Source organism: Anabas testudineus, chromosome 4, assembly GCF_900324465.2.
Source record: "Anabas testudineus chromosome 4, fAnaTes1.2, whole genome shotgun sequence".
Taxonomy (NCBI): Eukaryota; Metazoa; Chordata; class Actinopteri; order Anabantiformes; family Anabantidae; genus Anabas; species Anabas testudineus.
This window is the reverse complement of record NC_046613.1, coordinates 4,155,154-4,176,410: the sequence shown is the minus strand read 5'-3', so window position 1 is coordinate 4,176,410 and position 21,257 is coordinate 4,155,154. Positions and strand designations below refer to the sequence as shown.

The following is a 21,257-nucleotide window of genomic DNA, read 5'->3' as shown; positions in this document are numbered from 1 at the left end:
TTGGTCCCACGCCAGGACTCAATGGAAAGACTACATCTCCCACGTGGCTTCGGGAAGAGCTGTAGGAAGCTGCAGGAAACACAGTAACTCTCCAGTAGAACCTGCAGCATGTAAACATCTTCATGTTCACCTCCAGGCTTCTGAACAGTCTTTGTTCTACAACTATAGTGGCTGGGATAAGACATCAAGAAGTAACGACACACAGATGATGAAACCTGGATACGAGGATATAAATAACCAGATATCAAATTTCCAAATTAACCTCAAAACATAAGGATAAGGCGAGGACGTTCATGTAAACACACTCCTACTGTAGATTCTGAACTAACACTGTGTTGATCCTGGGTCCTGGGAGTCCTGTGTGGAGCCTGTTCTCCCTCCTAAGACATGTTGTTAGGTTATTTAGTGACGCTCACTTGCCTGTACGTGTGAATATGAGTGTGAATGATTGTCTTTCTGTCTCCGTACTACAAGGCCTTGTGCTGGGATCAGCTCCCACCCCCTGTGACCCCTGAACAGGATAAGCAGTGAACATAATGGATGGTTGGATGGATAGATGGATGTTTCCTGCGCCTGTCAAGCTTTCCATCCTAGTTTGCAGATGTACCACCTAAAACAGCAGGTCCAGGTTAGACAGAGGTAGAGAAAATGGTTTGGTTTCGTCGGCAGGTAAGACAAAAAATAACAAGACATCACCAAGTGGTCGCATCCCCACATTAATGTGAATTCTTACGTACTGTTCTTTATATTTTCACCTATCTTTTCTTTCGAATGGAAGGGGCGGCTGGGTTTATCTGAGGCTGATCACCAGACATCCACAGCGACTTCTGGGCCAAACACAATGCAGGAAGAGTCTGCAGCGTTCATGTGAAGATGAATTATTTGTCTCTGTCCCGTCTCGAGGAGACACCGCTCGTCTGCCAGGAGTTTCCCCCATGGGAGTCACTTCCTCCACACATCTGGATCACTGAGCACTTTTTTTTCCCCCTGTCCTTGCATAAAGATTATGAGCATTAATCTGCAATGCAACATCTGTGCTCGCCTCTTTATTTCTCCATAGTTTTCCTCCTCCTCTCCGCTCCGAGGTGGCGTCTGCTCACTGGGCTTACACCGCGCAGCCAAGTCTCTCCAGGTCGCAGATGTTTTTGTTGTTCTGCGGTGAAGAGCAGGTGACTGGCGGGCAGCAGGTACGGCTGCTTCCAGAAGAAGAGCAGCTTGGGAAAACGCCATGTACTGTTTCAAAGCCATGAAAGATCTCAACAGGTAACAGACACCAAATTCCCAAATATGTAAAATTATAGCCAGTATTGCTTTTGCAGTGATCTTCTTAGGACATTAATTTCTTTTCCAACAATTAATCTTTCCCAGTTAGTACAATAACAAAAGAACCTTTGTTTAGTTTTCTGCAGCTCATGGAGCTAATTTAAATGATTTGTTGCCATCTTGAGCCATTTCCTGTTTACAGGGATGAAAGTGAGGATACATGTGACAGTAGTCTGTCTCCGAAACCAGAGAAAGCTGATGTCATTTCCTTTACTTACCACTGTTTAAGCAATATATACTCAGATGTCCTCAACCTGCAAACATCTGGCTCAGATATCACAGATGACACATTCAGATGACAGCACACTAAAAAACTCAGTGGCAACTACACAACTCGCTGTTCAAAAGGACATATTTCACATTGAACCAAACTAGCAGCCAATAAAACTTAAAGTGTTTGTGAGTGATAAGGCAGCCCCCCTTGTTTGTTACGTGCAAAGATTGTGCTCACAGTTTGAACCAGGCTGAGAAAAGCGTGTGTGGGAGAGCCAACCAACGGCCCTAATTGCCATTTGTGGCTAACGTAATGGTTTAAATGTGCTTCATAAGAGCAGGGGGAGCTTTTTGTGTGTACGCCACAGTGTTGATCACAGCACAGGCTGAATTGTAACGATAGCTCACGTGATTACGCGTACCCCTGGGAACGGAGATTTGGTACCACAGCTACCACACGCTATTAAGCGTGCAGTTTATACCAGAGAGGGTCCCTATCCACTTTGAGCCCGCCATAAGCATGCGATCAGCATTTTCACGCAGCACACTGCATTACTTGCCACCACAGTGTATCAGATGCTGTAATCAGGCCCCAATCTGTATCACAGACCTGCTTAACTAGCCTTATGTTTTTACACTAAACCCTGTTAATGGTCATAAATGTATGGTCTAAGTGTCAGAGTCCTGCTTAAATAGATTAAGTAGAAGCCTGTTTAGTAGATAGTATCTTTCTTCTAGCTCGGCTGCAGGTATGTTAATAACACAGAGCACAGGCATAAATAGAACAGTTTTAAGAATAGATGTAAGCACGCTGTACTTTAGCTGAACTTAATCTCTGCATGTACAGGATGCAAACCAAAACCTTTATAACTAGGCTGTGGAGAGATACTGTATGTAAAGAAGACGTGTCACAGAGTGTTAACAGCTGATTTGGATTAGAGGGAATAGGGTGGAGAGTGGGAATGTTTGATACTGTCCATGAAAGAGACTTGTGAGCAACCGACCACTGAAGCCTCCCTATCAACAGCAAGGCATGAGATGAAGAGCAGGAGTGATACACTTAGCTGCTGCGGGGCACTGACAGAGCTCTTGAAGGACTACAGACGCCCCAATGGGACAGCAGTGAACCTGTCAAATCAAAGTGGACTTTTCATGCCCAAAGGCCTGCTTTGAATTCTCAAGTACTCATCATACTGTACATACATGAACCTAAAGGCCCACAAAAGGTCACAATTTGGGTCGAACTGAAATAGTTTATAGGCTTCTAAATGTTTTTTTGTTAAGCTTTTTATTTCATTTTATATGTTCAGACTTTATCATTATAGTAGAATTAGCAAACACAGTGTGTGTGTGTGTGTGTGTGTGTGTGTGTGTGTGTGTGTGTGTGTGTGTGTGTGTGTGTGTGTGTGTGTGTGTGTGTGTGTGTGTGTGTGTGTGTGTTGAGTAATCAGTATCTAGATCCTTACTCAAGTTCAATAACACCATGAGACATGACGTGCAAACATGAAGATAGAGAGACACAGTGATTTGTGGAGTAACCCATGTGCTGGAGAATCTAAAACAATGAAAATCAAGAGTTAAAGAAACAGTTTTTAATTCAGGATCATTGAAGTCACCTTCACGGCTCCCAGTTTCAAGTGACTGCCATCAATGTCAGACTGTGACTGTGACAGGACTCAGTGTGTCTAATGGATCAAATGACAGACTGAGAGCAAAACAATCTGCCAGTTTGCTCAAAACAACAGTCATGACAACAGATCCTATTATGGCATTAGCATCTACTGTTAATCAGCGATGTGTTAGAAAAATCCATCAGATAAGTGTCTCAAACTGACTGTTAAAGGGACAGTACCGCTTTGCATTGGATGGCAGTCGACACCATTAATAACCCAGCCATGTGGATATTTAAACTAGAGAAATGATGTAGTATTAAGCCAAATCCACACAGTGACTTTAATGTCAGTAGTGATATTGATGTTTTATAGCTTAATAGCAGCATCTGGAGACAGACATCATAGCTGGAAGCACAGTAATGCATGTAATTAAATTAATGAATAGGCAGATCCAGTTGAGCTTTGTAGTAATGAGCTGAAGGTCTTCATGTACGTAAAGAATCCAGGTGGCAGTGGAATAAAAATACTGGCTTGTGGATTTGTTGCTGCTGCAGGATTTCTGTCAGCGGTGTGTATTGTAAAGGACAAATCATGAATCATATGCGAGGTAAAGAAAAGCATACAGTACTGAGCTCACTGGCCAACAGGATGTCTTGTCAGAGTTTGAGGTAACTTCACAAACAAGTTAACCTTCATGAGAACAGTGGCTGCAACCGTGGGCAGGCAAAAATGGAGCTCAAGAGACCGAGTCAGTCAGCACTCAGACGTTATGGACAGAGGGGATAAGAACGATAAAAAGGAGGCTCACAGCCAGAAACCCAGCAGCCTTCATACAGTAAGGTTAGTCTGTCAAGGATGTCGAGCAAATATATTGTTAGGAGGAGAAGCAGAGTTGCATCTGGTCTGTTTTTCTGATCCTGCAGGATCACTGGATGAAAATGTAGAATGAGGGAATCACGGCTGGAGGGAAGTGAATGTTAGAACGGCAAATCGAATGTGATTCTTGAGATGCAACCACTGATTGTCAGAACCACTGTTAGTAAGAGCAAAAATACACGTGTAGCATGTCAAGGTGCATTTAGACGGGTCATAATAAATAATAAATATGTTGTTTAAATCGCTATGTGGAGGATTTGAAAATATCTTACTTTACTTAAACTGACATGTACAAATCTCATCTCATGTCATCGAGCTACGTTCGAAAACAGGCTCCACCAGAATAAAGTGAAGAATACAACGTGAAACGTCTATTAACAAATATTAACATATTAACAAAACACATGGGAAGAATTTGGATACTAGCGCCAGGAGTAGAACTAAGTTAAGTTAAGTTAAGTTAAGCTAAGACCGACTAAAGCATTTACAATAGTCAACTGTAAGATCTACCTTCCATTCATCCAGGACCTCCACAGCAACAGTGTGAGTGAGGGCCAGCTGAGTAATGCATTAGCACATGGACACACACAAACTCTGTGTGAGAAGAAGCTCTCACCACTTCACGGCCGGGTCACGGCGCTCTGCTCTGCATCATATCTGCGGCTGATTTATACCAGCGCCGAGGTGTTAGCATGCCAGTAAATTCCCCTCGTTATTTGAAAATGCTGAACAAATGAAGCACATGTGCATGTTTAATAAACTGTACAGCTGATGTAAACCGATCATGAGCAACATCTGCGGGGCCCGAAGAGGTCTCGCAGGTGCTGGGGAACACGTGGCGTTTTCATGGACGTCAGCCCCCATTGATCACCGTGCTTTCGTGACATTTAGATGTGCTGTTAAATCTGAGCTTGAATGCATGTTTATGAGTGTTACTACGCTTTCCTGTGCTTTTAGGGTGAATTTTAGTGCAGCTACGCTCCTGCAGTGGATAGAAACCTTCACAAAAATGTGAAACCTCAGGACATTGACGCTTCCATAAACAGAGGTCCCTGTGAATAATTAGTTTTGGGCCCTAACCCTGGGTGTTTTTACTATGCTGACCATATAGGGTGTAAACTCATTGCACGGCAGCAGAGCACGGCTGGCTCTGCAAAGCGGGGACAGCACTGTTTACATCGCAGCAATCAGGCCAGCAGGACCTTTATAAGAATCACTGGGCTTCTTTTTAATAAATTAGCAAGCCTGCTGCCACTCCACTGCTGACAGCCTCCAAAAAAAAAAGCGAGATCTACGGTGTTGTGTCTCTGACTGGCTCTGTTGAGCCTTGATGTTGTGTGTCAGGCCCTCATTATGAGAGCTGATTATGTAACAGGAGCGTTTCTGTTTGCGGGACATTGCTGATTTTTCAAGAGCAAGTCAAGCCCGGCTGTCAGTCTGTATAAACGGGTAGATTCGTAATGAGGATCTCCTCAAACCACACGACTCGCGCCAAAAACGTCGGGAAACTTTGTACCAGTGCTGGCAGACTAAATACAGCAGACTGGATGAAAAAATGAAAAGTGTTTGGCGAAGGAGGGGGAGGGAGGGCTTGTAACAGCAGATGGAGCGAGAGAAGAAGAGAGACAAACCATAGCCAGGTCTGACCTAACTATGACTGGGAAGAGTCTGTTATTAAGATTGAGAGAAGAGATGAAAACTCCTCAGAGAGTCTTTATGGTAACGTGTGTGTGGAATTTAACTTAGCCCGGCCAGCACACAGGGCCCCTCGAAGGGATACCTTCGACAACTGCGCTCTGATATTTTTCTTTGCCAGGCACGTGACCAACATGAGAAAAAAAAAAAACGTTCCACATCTGTCCTTGAGCTACCCCAAACACAGACGTTAGCTTCCCCCTGTGAGGCTCACTGGTACCACTTGTGCTAAATTATAAGAAGATTTACAATCCAAGATGTAGCATGTATCAATCAGAAAACAACTCATGTCAGTGTCAACTTGCAACTTCCAGGCTCATTTACCATCCAGAGTTGGGACAATGAAAATCAAGTCTTAAATCAAGACAATAAGTTCGAAACCATGACCACAACCACAGCTTTGTGTTTTGAATCGTAAACAAGTAGTTGTGTGCTGTTTACCAACTGTAATCACATGTATGTGACCCAAATGGTTTGCATGGTACTCTGGGTATTTTTAACCACAGTCTTTGTGCTGGTCTCTACTGCCAAATACATCCGACCCTCCTGCCAAGGAGTGGACCGTGATTGGCTGCACACTTATAGATCCAGATAGATTTCCAATAACTAGAGATTTCAGTCTTTCAAACTTGAAAGAATGTAAGAAAGTCAAGGTGTAGGACAGCATGTCTTCATGTGCTGAATCAACTCACTGACTGAAGGCACTGAGCAAGTTTATTTAACCAATAAGCAGCAGAGATGGCCATCAGGCGTTTGTTTAGAAGCTATGAGAGAAAACAAGTCATGCACATTTTGTAATAATTCACATCCAGATTTGGAGATTTTTGCCAATTCAATAGAGGTGAATGGAGTTGTGTTTGTGATGCTAGAAATAAAAAAAATGTACTGGCAGTGCATCTTTTCACTGTATCTCTCATAGACACCTGAATACTATTTAAAGCAATGACACAGAGTGCACTGTACAAAATAAATTACAATTATGTAACTAATTAAGTAATATTACTTAAGGTAAGGAACGTTAATAATTATAGTACAAGTGAAACTGTGCCAACAACAAACCAGGCTTATTTCTAATTTCAACAATGGAAATGAGGTCTGCTAACTTTGATTCTCAAGCTGCTTTCATATACAAACCGCAGACAACATGTAGCATCATTCACACATGCAGCTCAACCCAGGCGTGGTCCCTGGGTAGAGTGTTCAGGAGGCATGATGTGACACAAAGAGCACACCACAAGAAACAACATGTTTTATATATAACCCCAGTTTCCTGAAGGAGAGAAACATCATGGTAAATATTTCCCATAGTTTCTGTTGTTGTGGTGGGTGGACTGACTGAAAGGGAAGGTCCCGTCGCTCGCTGTTATTTACCTGGAAAATGACCTGCTGTAGACACACATGGACTCAATGGGACATAACCTGGACGTTGTTTTACAGAGCTGAAGTGTATGTTTGGTACCTGCTATAATCTGTTGTTCATTCCAAACTGAGACGTGTCTTTTTATTTGAATTACAAGCTCTGTAGACTAAGTGCCTAATGAATTAAGTTGTTAGAAATCCAGTTTGCTTATTTAGAGATACTTCACAGCATACATTTTAGATTAGTCACTTCACTTTAAAACTCTCTGGGAATTGTTTCTGTAACTCTCATAGAAACTAAAAAGAAATTATTAAAAAAAAACCTGAACCCTTCAGTGCTTGTTTATATGTGTCTCAGACAAACAAAAACCATGATGATGAAGAAAGGTCCAAAACAAAAGGAAGAAAGAAAATGAAAAAACTGAGGAATAAAGCCTGTACTTTCTCTAACAGCTGTAAACAGTAAATATTACACGTTTTTATTGTATAAAATGTTATGTTAAAAATGAAACTCAGCCTAAACTTAAGAAAGGTTAAATCACCAACTCAAAACGTTACTGAAGTTTCTTTGATATTTAGAGTTTACTCAACGTTTTCCTTTTGTACACTTGTGTTTTTCCACGTTTTTTGTGGACTATCCCTTTAAACAAAGACTCATTTCATGTCTCCCACTTCTACTTTGTACAAATTGATTAAAAGTTCATCATCTGTACTTCTATGGGATTCTATGTGGAACCTGTTGCTGCGTCTTTCAGTGAACACATGCTCTTTATGTGGGGACATCTCTGTCATCTCTGTCAGCCTCGGGGCCTCCTCGGGCTTTGTGGGCCACAAGTGTGGTTTGGTTTGGTGGCTCCGACCTGACCCACACTGAGCTGGTTCATGTGCTCATGTCAGCCTCACACTCATGCAGCAGACAGTTTAATCAATCAGTGATTAATGAAGCTGCTGATGCAGGGTAAATGTTATTTTATTCTGTAGGCTGTGTATCACAACCTTGTAATTGAGAGTGAAAACACGAACGTGAGCACTGTTCTGTCTTTTGAACTGTTTTCTGCAGCTTCTACTGCTCTTCTCTCAGTCTTAATAGCAGTGCCACTGCAATGTCCTTTTCCACACTACATTTGACTATTTTCTTTAACTACACCTCTGCTCCATTCACCTTTCAGTGCTGCCTCGGGGCTCCCAGCGTAATTTCTGCGCACATCTGTTTTGTGGATGACAGCTTTCACCGATCAGCTGAGGCCTGCACCGGACCAATGGTAGAAGAGGTGTGTATTTTCTCTGATTATTAGCTGAGGGCAGACATCTGGTTGTATTTAGGAGAGGGTTACTTGGCCCGGGCTTATTTGGTTTGGTTGCAGTGCAGATTTGAACTCTGGAGGCCTGGTGAGGTGGTTCTCCATGCAGGATCCTGGATGGAAAAACAAATCTTAATGAACTCTGGCCTTCACTCCTGCAACTTGTGCTGTGTGTCACTTGTGGGTCCTGGCAGAGAGGGAAGCTGTGTTTTCTTCAGGAAACTTCAAAACGGAAAGTTGCCCAGAAATAAGGTTGTCTGTAGTTAAATGAAAAGGATACTCAAAGAACTGCCCTCTGTGATGATGGGTATTTTTGTGTTTTTAAAACATATATCATTTCATCCGTGTCAGAATTATTCTAATTATTGGAATTTTTGATCATCACACCAGAATACCTCAGGGTTTTGTTGAGCTATTTCATGGGAAATTAACTCATCACTTAACTCGTCATTATTTGTGCTGTAAAAAAGGACCAAATTTCCACTTCACTCAAATCTTACAGCTTACTCATGCTGTATTATTTTGAATCTGCCAGAATCAGTGGCCACAGGGAGAAAAACCAGTTTTTTCAACTGTACAACCAAAGATCTTCTAGAGAAGTGAAATTTAACACAGGATTTAGAGCCAAACTGTTTGATGTGCACATGTCTTTAATGTTTGCTTTGACTGGATCTTAATTTCATTTCCATAGACTAACTCAGTGCATTATAATTCAAGATGAAGCAAACCTCAGGTTACACAGATTCAACAAGACCTCACCTCTGCAGTGGCAACCCTAAACTCTGGGGGGACCCAAGCAACAAAGCCCAACGAGGCCCGTAAAACACAATTACTACTGATATAGTAACTAGACACCTCCCTCATGTGTCAGTGTTTTTAAGCATGGACACATTCTTTCTTTCTTTCATTTATGGAGGGGGTGGGGGGCACAAACATTTGCCTGATACCTAGGTTTGATTACACACACAGATTTTCTACATGGAATCTGGAAATTGTCAAATGATCTGTAAGAATATTAGTAATGTAGCTAGAATGAAAATGTGAACGATAAGTTCAGCTCCTACAGTGATCAGTAACTGACATGCTGTACAGACCGGATGTAGCTGGACCTCAGATGGTACTGAATATGTCCAATGTGATGTTCTTAATAGGTTAATAACCCATCTGAAACACTGTTGACACTAAAAATATGTCTACGTCCACAGCATGTCGGCCATGTTGATGGCACGCAAGTCGGCTCTGTAGCAAAAAATAGTCCCTGATCAACAGACTTATGTTACTGTAATATCACATCTCTTATTATATGTTCTGGACAGTATAGAAGCCCAGACAGTGTACGGCACTATAGGTGGAGCTGTGGGAGATTCAGGTGAACTCAGATGACTTTTTTTTTTTAAATCATTTAGTATTTGTTGTTTATCTTGACAGTTGATCACGTCTTTCTTTTCCTTACTAGGGAGAATTACATGTGAGGCATTCGAATCCTTTCACTGAGAATCCAAATGTGAGAGAGGAAAGAGTTTATGCCAAGACAAAGATTTTCCCCAACACTATGCAAGTGTATGGTTGGTTTAGCACTGCATTTTAAATCTCCTCAACAATGTATTCAGTGTAAAACTAAATCCTGATTGAAGATCTACAATGGTATTTTAAACACACAATCAGGCCCCATCTGCTGCGTAAATGTCATCTGCACCACATATGAAATGCTTGTGTTGGCACAAACCCAAATAAGCACAGCAAACTCTCTGTTTCTGAAAATAAACAGAGTCCGACCTTCTCTCGATGAGTTTTGGAGAAACAACCAAACCCGTATTAAAGTTTGAATTCAGTGTTTCCCCCCATGCAAATAGCAGCAGTCTGTCAGCTGGTGTACACAGCCACCTGAACGTGTCACAAAGAGAAAGGTCAAGAAGAAAAGCACCCAGTGCACACTGTGGTTTTGGACCGATGATGATGGATGATGTATCTGCACAAGCCACATGCGCAGCGATGCTCCTCCTAAAAAGTTCACCACACAAACGGAAACATAAACTCCCAACCACCTCATATGAAAACAAGTTATAATCATACTAAATGCAGTCAGACTTCTCCTGAGAGACATAAAGACGCGGCCGGAGGAGTAAATATCATGAGGATGCAGTGGATCTAGATGAAATCAGTAGAAAATGAGGTTTCTGTCATGAGTCTTATAGTAAGTTTTTCCACGGATCATTGGAAGTTCCCGGCCCTTGTAGACTTAACAGCAGTAACTCTGTGTTGTGCCTGTTGCTGCATTAATTTTGGTGCCTAAAGTGCTCCATTTGAGATAAACAGCTTTCTCAGATAAGACAGTTTGTCCAAACAGGACAGACAAATGAGGGAAGAGTGAGCGCTGGCTCATTTCTTTCAGTTTGTTTTTGTTTTCAGTTTGGATTAGTGGCTTGGGCTGCAAATCAATGAGTGAAATTAAGCACATGGAAAAAGGGACCTGTTTGCTGTCTGTGTGCGTGTGTGCGTGTGCAGGGACATGCATATTCCACATGTGCGTGCAGTGGTCTAGTGGTTAGAAATGAAGAGAAAAAGCGTACAAAGAAAAAAGGGTTTAACATTTATTGATTGCGAGATGTTTGTGGTACTTGAGATTGAGCCTTTTCTCATTATAAGCAGTGGAATTTGAGGCTACAAAGGGTTTTGTCTTTTCTTCCACTGGAAACGCTCTAGTGTTTCCAGCAGTAAGTATGGGGTGTCCTCAAGTCTCTAACAAAAACACACACACACATGCAGTACCCATGTGCCACAATTAAAACAGAGTTTGCAACTCAACAGAATGAGCCAGCCTTACAGATTCTGGCAGCAATATGAAACACAGATTAGTCATGTGTCTGTACAGTGTAAGAAGCTGCTCTGATGTGAGGCTCAAGTTAGCATAGAGTTTCAGCACAGATGAAAAACAATCCACCCCCAGCAGGAAAAGTATGCTGTCTGAACCAGATAAACACTTTTATTGCTCAATATGTTCAACTGGCTGAAACTCACATTTGTGCAATATCTCAGCAGAGATCAGGAGAGCAGCTGGGACAGATCTCGAATACAGGACTTTAAGATTCAGGTGTGTGATGGGTGAGTATCCTCTGGCTGATGTTACCTGGCAGCTATGAAAACTATTAAAGCACCGATCTGTGTATTTTATATCAACAATGGTGGAAAAGATAAGGAAATGAAAGCAGTGGTTTCTCACACCTCCACCGGCAAGCTGGTGAAAGTTCTAGTGGTTCACGAGCAAGACATTTCTCAGTAGAGGTGTGGCAATGTCCAAACCCTGTGTTGCAGTTACCATAGTTGCACAGTGTGATGACCAAACCCAAACCAAACCTGACAAGCATATATTTTGTTCAATAATAACAATAATGACATACTTTATTGATCCCATTGGGGAAATTGTGGTTGGACAGCTGCCAGACTGTGCTTATCAGCGCTATTACGGGGTTTCAATGTCTTATCCAAGGACACCTCAACAAGTAGGGACCAGGAAGGAACCAGGAATTAAACCACTAATCCTGGGGTTCATAGATGATTGCTCTACCAACTGAGCTACTGCCGTCCACAGCCCAGTCAATTCAAGTCACACCGGTCAAAACATGAGTCTCCTGAACTCAAGCAGATACCCTTGGTTGTCAGTGGTCCAGCTGAATGTCCACCTTCTAGTTCCTCTGCCCCCAAGTGAACAAAAATCAACTAACAGAGCTTAAATACGTAAGAACCAATTTCCAGTTTCCAGTTTCAGTATCAACAATATAATATTTTCCAATACTGTATTTATTTTGATTTCTATGAACAAATGGGAAACTTGGAGTTGCTGTATCATTGCTGTTTTTCTTGCCACTATTGGATGAAAGCTCTAGAACGTCTCACTTTAGGTAATCATGTTTAAGACCAAAGGTCTGGTAGAAATTAGTTTGGAGCCCAGTCAGCCAAAAAGAGCAAAAGGCCTCTTTTAATTTCAGCCTGTATTTGTCATGCACCGTCGTCTGGGACAAATGTAATCAGTGACTAAATGGATTAGTTGCACAATGTACAAGTCAAACAACAACTTTGTGTTTCAGGCTCCCAAAGGGGAAAGCTGGAAATGAAAATAATTACATCACAAAATACATTATGACTCAATGAGGTGGATGAACATTTGTTTAAAAGTGCATTAAATCATAAGTCATGAGTTGGACGAGAGCCCCGAGATATGAGGACAAACAAGTGAGGGCAGTGCTGGAAAAAACGTGATACACATATATGACATCACAGGCCTTAAAGAGGTCACAAGGATTTGGGGGCATGTGGACCAATCAGCACAAACATGAGCTGGCATAAAGAGGGACTGCCTTCCCATCAGCACTTGGCCTCTTCCTCTCACACTATAATCACAGACCTTCCATTCTACTCCAAGACACGCTGCTTCCAGTCGTCTCCAAGGAGCACTAATCAAAAGCAAAGATGCGGGTGGGGAGGGGGAGGAGGTACGGTCATGCATTACACTCATCTTAGTGGTCTCCCCCTGAAAACCTCCAGCCAGAGGTCCACATGGTCTGTATCAGTTATGATCTCACCAGAGACGAGTCATGACTTCACCGCATCGGAGCCAAAGCCTAACACATAGTTATTACAGCTCATTGTTCTGAACCAAACCCGTGCAGGAGGTGTCCACAGTGTGCCCTCACACACACACAGACACACACTCACACACTAATGCTGTGGTCGCCCAGCGTGAAAACTCCCCAAATGGCGAAAGGTTATGAAAAACAGCACAAGAGTTTAGTGAATAAGATGAGAATTTATTAGACGTAATGGGTATACAATTATCATGCGTATTTAGAGCGTATAAAAGCCTCAAAAGCCAAAGGAAACAATAACGCCAACCCGAGACACACACGTACACACAACCCCCCCCCCCAAAAACTCTTCATTGCTTGGTTTAAAAAAGAAAGTTTAAAGTGAACTGCAGTAAAACCAAACAGGGACCCTAAAGCATACAACTGCAGTATAAACTCAAAGCATTTAAACATTTGTTGAGATTGAAAATAAGCACACACACACACAAACACACACACATTCATAGAACATGAGGTAGTCCAATTGTTAAAAAAAAATACAATCAATAATTAGTTGTATGGATTTGTGCTCCAATTACAGCTGTTTCAGATCAGCATCAACCGTGAGTCGCACTGTGTAGTGAAACTCTGTGTTTACTACTTCAGCACACACGTGGTGTGTCATACAGCATTGTTTCGTATTGATAGCATATACCTGCTTATTGCTATTTACAGTCGGGAGTGGAAAGTGACTGGACGTTTTCCCAGCATGCACCGCAATAATGGAGGAAGAATGGAGGAATGTTGATGTTTGCACAGCAGCTCTGACTTGTAGCGTTAGTTTGAGTGAAAGTATATCCCCAAATTATCTCAAATGAGGAGATTAGATCCAGAACATAACTCTAGGCTCAGCCTCTCATGAGCATGACATGAAGGGGTGGAGGGGATAATTACATACGGGGAAGATGGATTTACCACAGTCGATAAGCGAAACCACAAAACTACAGGAATGTCAGAAAGCCTTAATCCCACAATGACCGCTGATTATAGGTTGTGGCTCTCTTCCACACTGCAAAACATGGATCTTTCACTACACTGGAAGTGTGTCCTGCATATACAGTATAAAGTGTTGTTGTGCACAACAGCAGCAGTGCACAACACACTGGACCACTGCTACGTACAGTATTTACTGTTGAACTTGAGTTTTACTGCGTTCAGGGTTGCAGCTGAGTTTTGGATGGGCCCACCTGGCACGAGGCCCAATCAAACAAACACGTTCTAATGTTGCTCTAAAACCAAGTGGTTCTAATATAACTTAATAACAATTATTTCTCAAGTGGTATTGAAAATCGAGTTTCCAGGAAGAAAATCAGAGAATGTTGGATTTTCTCCCATCACAATGAACACATGCACATTTATTATATCTTCTACTTTCTTATTCCAAACTTGGTTTAAGTACCATCAGTGGTTTAACGTTGATGTAATAAGAAAAATAAAAAAACTTCAACTCTTAAATGTCACTGTTTATAGGAAAACAGGTGAGGACAACACAGGTGATCTCTACAGATGACCTTCAAATATATCAAATAGAAATTTTTTTTTTTTTTTACAAATTGAGTGATATGTATATAAATGTAACATCTGATTTATTTCATTAGAAAATATTTTAGTAAACACACGATTTAAAGAAAACAGCATTCAATCCGCGATAGCTCCAGTAAAAAGTCATTATTGCCATGTGGGAAAATAAAGTCCACTCAGATATATGACGACAAAGTCGAGTAATGTTTAAACAAAATATAAAAGTTGAGAGATGTATTCCATATACAGAAGAAATAACCAGCTGGTAATACTTTGTAGTATTTATATCCATTAAAAACTCATAACATGTTTTATGACACATTCCTTCATACTAAATGAAGATACAAAGGTTTCAAAGTTAAATAAATGCCAATCTTTAAGATCATCACTGATAATAATTTGTTTATGATAAATTAAAAAACGAATTTGAATTTGAATATATGTGTACATTAATCTCTCTGTGTCATAAAACATGCTGTTAGGCTTTCAGAAATAATCATACAAATCCCTCACAAATGTATAATGAGCACATCCACAATTCACAGTACTTACACACAACAATAGATTTTTCTTAGTAAATATATTCCAAAATATAATTTTATACACAAATATATATATATATATATATATATACTCTGTTCCCTCTGTAGGAAGCTTTATACATGTTTATACAAGAGAAAAGAAAAAGAAGAGACTGACATTCTGTTTATCTCACTTCTTACCAGATACACAGTTAAAATGTTACAAAGAAACTTCCCTTCCCAAGACTTAAAGGCCTCAGCTAGTCCTGCACACAGTCTGATAAAACACATACAGGTTAATATAAGTAGGCAGTACAGCAAACACTCTGAGACGCTGGCATTGCACAAAATATGAAAATATATGTATGCTGCAAGAATGCGCTTTAGCTGCAGCTTATTCAACAATCTGTTGTTGCAAAATACTGAAACACTAAAATGAAAACGCAATAATCGAGTTGTAGAAACTACATCATTGTTGAAGTCATTAATCGAGGGAAATGCCAAAATATGAACGAATATTAACTGACAAAATCGAAATACTCTGAGGTAATGTTTATTTGAATCTGACACTGAACACGCCCATTGTTATTTTATCCATTTTAAAATTTATTTAATTAATCCCGTCAGATCCAAAAGTATGAAAAACTGAATTTGCCCACACACTCTGCCTTATAAGATTTTTCAGTATTTACAATATTCACAAAAATATACAGATCTTAAATGGATAGTTCAACATATTGGGAAAAATGATTTATGAAAACTGGTGACATTTCCATGTCTGTGGAGGTGATTAGCCTAGCTTAGCATAATTAGGTACAACACTAAAGTCCAGCTATAACAGCAACTTGTCACCTTTACATGTCCTTCTCTGTACAGAGCCAGCAAATGAGATTTAGCCATATGTATCATATTGTTTTGTATAATTGGTAGGTGCAGGTTTATTAGCATAAACATAAAGCTCACCTGGGTTATTCAGAAAACAATGAACTATCTCTGAAATCATGGCTTCTTCTCCTTCTGTGTTTCATGCCGAGTTAGGCTGATCACCTATTTATTTTTACCTTTTTACTCATTCTATCCATCTTTGTGGATACAAATAAAACATATTTCCCAAGATGATGAACTATTTCATTAGCAACTAGTAAGGGAACCAATAATGCCCCTGTGACGTTGTGTAACATCTACTACACTGAGACTCAGACCCCCCATCTACTCAAATTATAGCTTCTGTATGGTAAGCACAGGAGAAACATGTTTTACCGACGTTTGGGGGAAGAATGAGTGAAATGAGTATATTAACATGCCATTCACATTTTTCTTTCACATTGTTTCGCATTTACTCTTCCATATACATTCATTAACTACACCGTGTTGTATATTTTTAAAGTCACTATCTGTCTCGTTGTGTCAGAATGATGACTTCTGTTCATACTGTACATTTATCTGCTTGTTAATAGTGGTTTGCTTTTTGCTCCTTTGCCATCTAGAGGGTTGGATGTCATTAAGTAACATGTTACAGTCCAGCCATCAACACCTCACTTGTACTGACATCACTTTTGTTGCTGTTCCTCCCTGCTGGAGTCCACCTGCTTGTTATAAACAGCCTAAATCAAACCTTTTAAGGTAAAAAAGGAAAAATGTGCTGTGAGCATAACAACAACATTTGGATTGGTAGAAAAGGACTGGTATAAACTGGTATTGTTGTGTGCTAGATATGAGTTTAGGCTGCTAAGCTGGGTCTCAGAACTCTTGCACGCTGATAATGTAAGGACAGTACATTTGTCTGCACACTATTCAAGTGGCACAAAAACTAAGGACATTGTTTGTTTTTTTCCTATTTGATTTTTTTTTCCTTTCTACCATATCCCCTAAATAATTCCTTTCGTGGAAGGAAATGAACAAACCAGTCCCTGTGAACCGTCAGGCCCTTTCCTGCGCCATGGCAGGTCCATGTGTCCCCCTGGGGCACGTCCTGGGCTACGCTGTGCTGCTGCTGGAGCAGGGTGTGCTTTGTGTGCTGCCGATACTGTGGGCCGCGCTGCTGTTCTCTGAGGCAGGTTGAGCCTTCTGGACCTGCTGTGTGCCAGCTGTCTCACCTAGACAAAGAGCAGAAGAGGTAGTGAGGAGTGGTTCAGACCAGAGGGAGATCAAAAATACATATATATAAATAAAAATTACAGAAAGCGAGAGGAAAGGAGCAACATGGCAAATTGAAATGGGTAAAGCTACAAATTGAACTCCTCTAAGACTCGAGCCTCCATTATTTCTCTGTGCTCTTTCACTGTAAAGGGAAAAACTCAACAGTTAATCTTCTACAGTTTACTATGACTGTCACTACTTGACATAAACCTTTTAAACCATAAATCTTTATCCCAGAGCTTTGTGCACAGAAAACATTCTTACTACAGAAAAAATAAGAATTCTATTTTCATTCTTTTTTTTCTGAACAAAGCAACTAGCAAATGTGCAGTTGTACAGGAAGAAGTCTGGATTTGATTTTCCCTAACTTTTACCATCTTCACGCATAATCAGCCACAGATTTACATGCTTTTGAGTGCTAGGACCCAAAAGATGTCACCTCAGAAAGCCTAAAACAACCGAATCCTCTTTGAAGATGATATTTTGCACCAAAGAAGATGAGGAGGTTTACTTTCATGGAGTTAATTTTTTTTTGTGATCTGGAGTCAATTAGCCTGGCTTATGTAGATAAAGCAGAACAAACACAACACAGGACCTTCTGACTGGAGCTCAAACCACTGACTGGTTTATTGTTCTATGTCTATCTGAGCATTTCATTTCATGTACTCTCGGGATCCGATGCTTAAATGAAATGGCAAAGTTAAAAAAAAGTGCTTACGTTTGTTTACAACAATGTCGCTGAAAGACAGAGAGAAGATTTGGAAATAAGTCTGTGTTTAATTTAAATTTTTGGCACAATTATTACAGTCTGTGCCTTGGTTGCTTCAAACTGTACAGTAGCTTCTTTCCCCTCCAAAGCAGACGAGAAAATGTACCTATCTCTGACAAAGGTTTTCCTACCAATAGTTTAGTGTGTGTTAAAAGTAGTGTATATATGTAGGAATGCTTGCATATACGGTATGACATGAAAATGTGTCCAAAGATCCTGCACCCCGCTCCCTCTTCTTGGCCCCCGAGTTCTGCTAATGTTTAACAGATCAGAGCTGCCAGCAGTCTTTCCCTCACAGGACCAAGCACTCCACAAAACAAAGGGACTTGGATTCACCTCATCTGTGTGAGGAAATATGAACTCCCAAGTCAAATATCATTGTTCTTGATAGCACAGATAAAGACACAGAAACATTGTGTGTATGAAAACTTGATATACTGTACAGTTGCTGGAACAGATGTGTGAGTCAGGGACAGTTTGCCCTAACCTCTGGAGGAGGAACTGTGTGAAGAAAATATCAGCATATCTCGAACAAGATCACAGCTAACATTCCAATCGTTCAATATATTAGTGTCCAAGAATGTAACATTAAAACTCTGCAATGTGCCAAGTGGAGAAATAGCTTTCCTCTGCGTGTTGTATACTCTACGCGTGATTTAAACCAATGACTTTAATTCTAGACAGACAGGAGATATTGTTGGCACTGATGCTAAATGTCTGCTGAGGGCTGTGTGCCTAGTTATATCTTAATTTAAGAAGTGACGGAAAGCAGGTTTTTCTGTAGATAACTGAGTTAGTATTTCTTACAGGTATGACCGACTGCTGAGAGGGAGAGATTCATGGTAATGTGCAGAAAGTAACTTCTCTTACCAGATACACACATCTGAGAAAACATTGGGATTATCCCGACACACAAAGTGCAGCTGGGGCTAATTGGAATCTCATTTGTTGTGCAGACATCTGGTCATAAACAAAAGTACTGGACACACATGCTCAATTTGATGTTGGTGCAATTCATCTTGAAGGAGACATTAATGTGCGCAGCAAATTTCACAACAGTACCAGAAACAAAACAAAACACCCATGGAAGTGTGTCACTCAAAACTACAAACTCTTATTAGTATTCACTGAGTACTCTGAATGTCAGAATTTCAAGTCAAGCAACCATCACTGCCATCCGTAGAGCCTTGTCACTAGCATGTTGCAGTAGTGTGGTTTGGTTTGTACTTCTGTTCACCAGTTGAGCAGAAGTGAGAAACTGATTTCCTGGCAGAGGTGACTTCAGCCCTGGTAGAATGCAGACCTGTTGTTCTGCATGTGCCAAGGTAATGAGTAAAATGTCAAGCAAGTGCCTTTTATGGAATTAAACTGTAATGGTTGCAAAACCCACAAAATATAATTCCAACAAGTTGATGTAATTTATAAATTTAAAAACTCTTCCTCATCAAGCCGTTAATATTGTTCTCGGACCCTAAGACCCATCCCATAACTTTTCACGTTTCATTGTGATGTACAGCGGTTTAAAATAAAATGATATGTTCAGGGGGATTTACATTCTGGGCTTGGTTTCTACATGGAACCACCAGTGTTGCCATGTAAGGTAATTTACTCTTTTTTCATAACTACTATCCTTGCACCTGACACTTTTGACATTTACTGTAATACCTTTACCTTTGGAGAACTGCCCCATTTCTCTTAGTTGTTCCTCTAGTAAACCCATAAAGCTGAAATAAAGTGACTTCCTGAAGGGGAGCCAGTACCAATATTGTTTTAAAGATAAGGGTATTATAATCTGACAGCTGATCTTTCCTGCTAAATGAAATCCTGTCCAGTAAACACTTTTAAAGGTGACTTTGCACAACTGGAGTTTTAAACAGTTTGTAAAACTCTAACAGTTTTGACAAGAGTCTATGTCGCTGCTAAATTCAAAGCTACCAGGAAGGATGATTTATTACTCTGACCTTCCCAACACTGTCAAACTGTGAGCTCCTTCCAAACTGTAAACTTAGCATAAATTCAAACACTCACATTGTTGTATTTTCTGAAAGCCACAAAGTCTAAACTCAAACATCCTGACCCCATTTATGAAAAGATTTCCATGGAGAACACATCAGAGGCGGGCCAACAGGTCAATGGCATAGCGGATCACCAGTCAAACACTAAGGCCAAAAAGAACAGGGCAGCTCTATGCAGCAGTGAACTCAGCAGGCTGCTGGGAGTGCACTTCCTTTCAGGGGTCAGCTGGGGTCGGCATGCTGGGGATGATGGGGAAGGTCTTGGCATCTAATGGACAGATTGTGTGTCTTTTCCTGTGAGCGCCCACTAAACCCATCAAGGGGAATTTCCAACTCGTCTCCAGCCATTGTACTGTGAATATTCGCTGACCACTCCACAGCTACCCAAAACATTCAAAGGCAGGAAAGAGAAGAGCTCTTGCTGCTGACCAACAGGATATATTTACAGTAAAGGAGTCAATAAGTTATTGTGAACTGGCCTCTGTCAGCAGCAGGATGTTTGGCAATCCCGGCGGCACATATCTGGCACTGAGACGTTGCACATTCCTTTGCATCATGTCTTTTTATTAATGCAGAGAGCTGTTATCATGGATCAGCAGGCAAAGGACCTACCTGTGTGTGAGTAGATAAACCACAGGGCTCCGGTCAACAGAGCCCCAATCACAAAGGCTGCAAAGGCGATTCCCACCACAGTGGGAGTGTCCAACATAACCAGTATATCTGGGAAAAAAATAAATCAGCACATATTACACATGTTACCAAGAAAACTTCAACATATTTAAATGAACATTAGTTTGCAGAATTATTCAAACTCAATAATATAAAATATAATTTTATCAATGTTCAGTCTTTCATTTTATATTTTAACTGATACATTTTATTCAAATATTATTTCTTTATTTTTATTTTTTGAATATTGACCCTTGTGTAGCTCCATAAAGTTCATACATAAACAAACGTGAAAATATAAATAAACAAGAGGAGTACAATTCAAATATTGAGAATAATACAATACAACACTTCAGTAAAACAACTTACTATTATTAGGAGAACCACGTGGATCTTGGGGTTCTTTGCGGGTAGGAGTAACTGCAAAATAAAATATGATCTAGTTTTAACATGCAGTATGTTGTTCAGCACTACATTTCTTTAATCAAAACAGAACACAATGCATGCTCCGATTTAGGCCGTCAGCCACAGACCATGTTGGTGGACTGCTGATATTGCAGAGTGTTGATAAACTATTCTCTGTGGAATGTGATACAGAAACCTGAACAAGGAAAACGCTGA

General features: G+C 40.6%; 1 protein-coding gene across 1 annotated transcript in view; it reads right to left on the bottom strand.

Annotated features, from left to right (window-relative positions):
- Positions 1-13,164: 13,164 nt before the first annotated feature.
- The window catches only part of tgfbr3 (transforming growth factor, beta receptor III), a 62,096-nt gene continuing 54,003 nt past the window's right edge, over positions 13,165-21,257 (bottom strand). The window contains exons 15-17 of the mRNA XM_026345065.2: positions 21,006-21,056; positions 20,580-20,687; positions 13,165-17,140 (exon numbers count right to left, since the gene is read on the bottom strand). Of these exons, the coding sequence (XP_026200850.1) occupies positions 17,022-17,140; positions 20,580-20,687; positions 21,006-21,056 (278 nt within the window). The 3' untranslated portion in view covers positions 13,165-17,021. The remainder of the gene's footprint in view (positions 17,141-20,579; positions 20,688-21,005; positions 21,057-21,257) is intronic.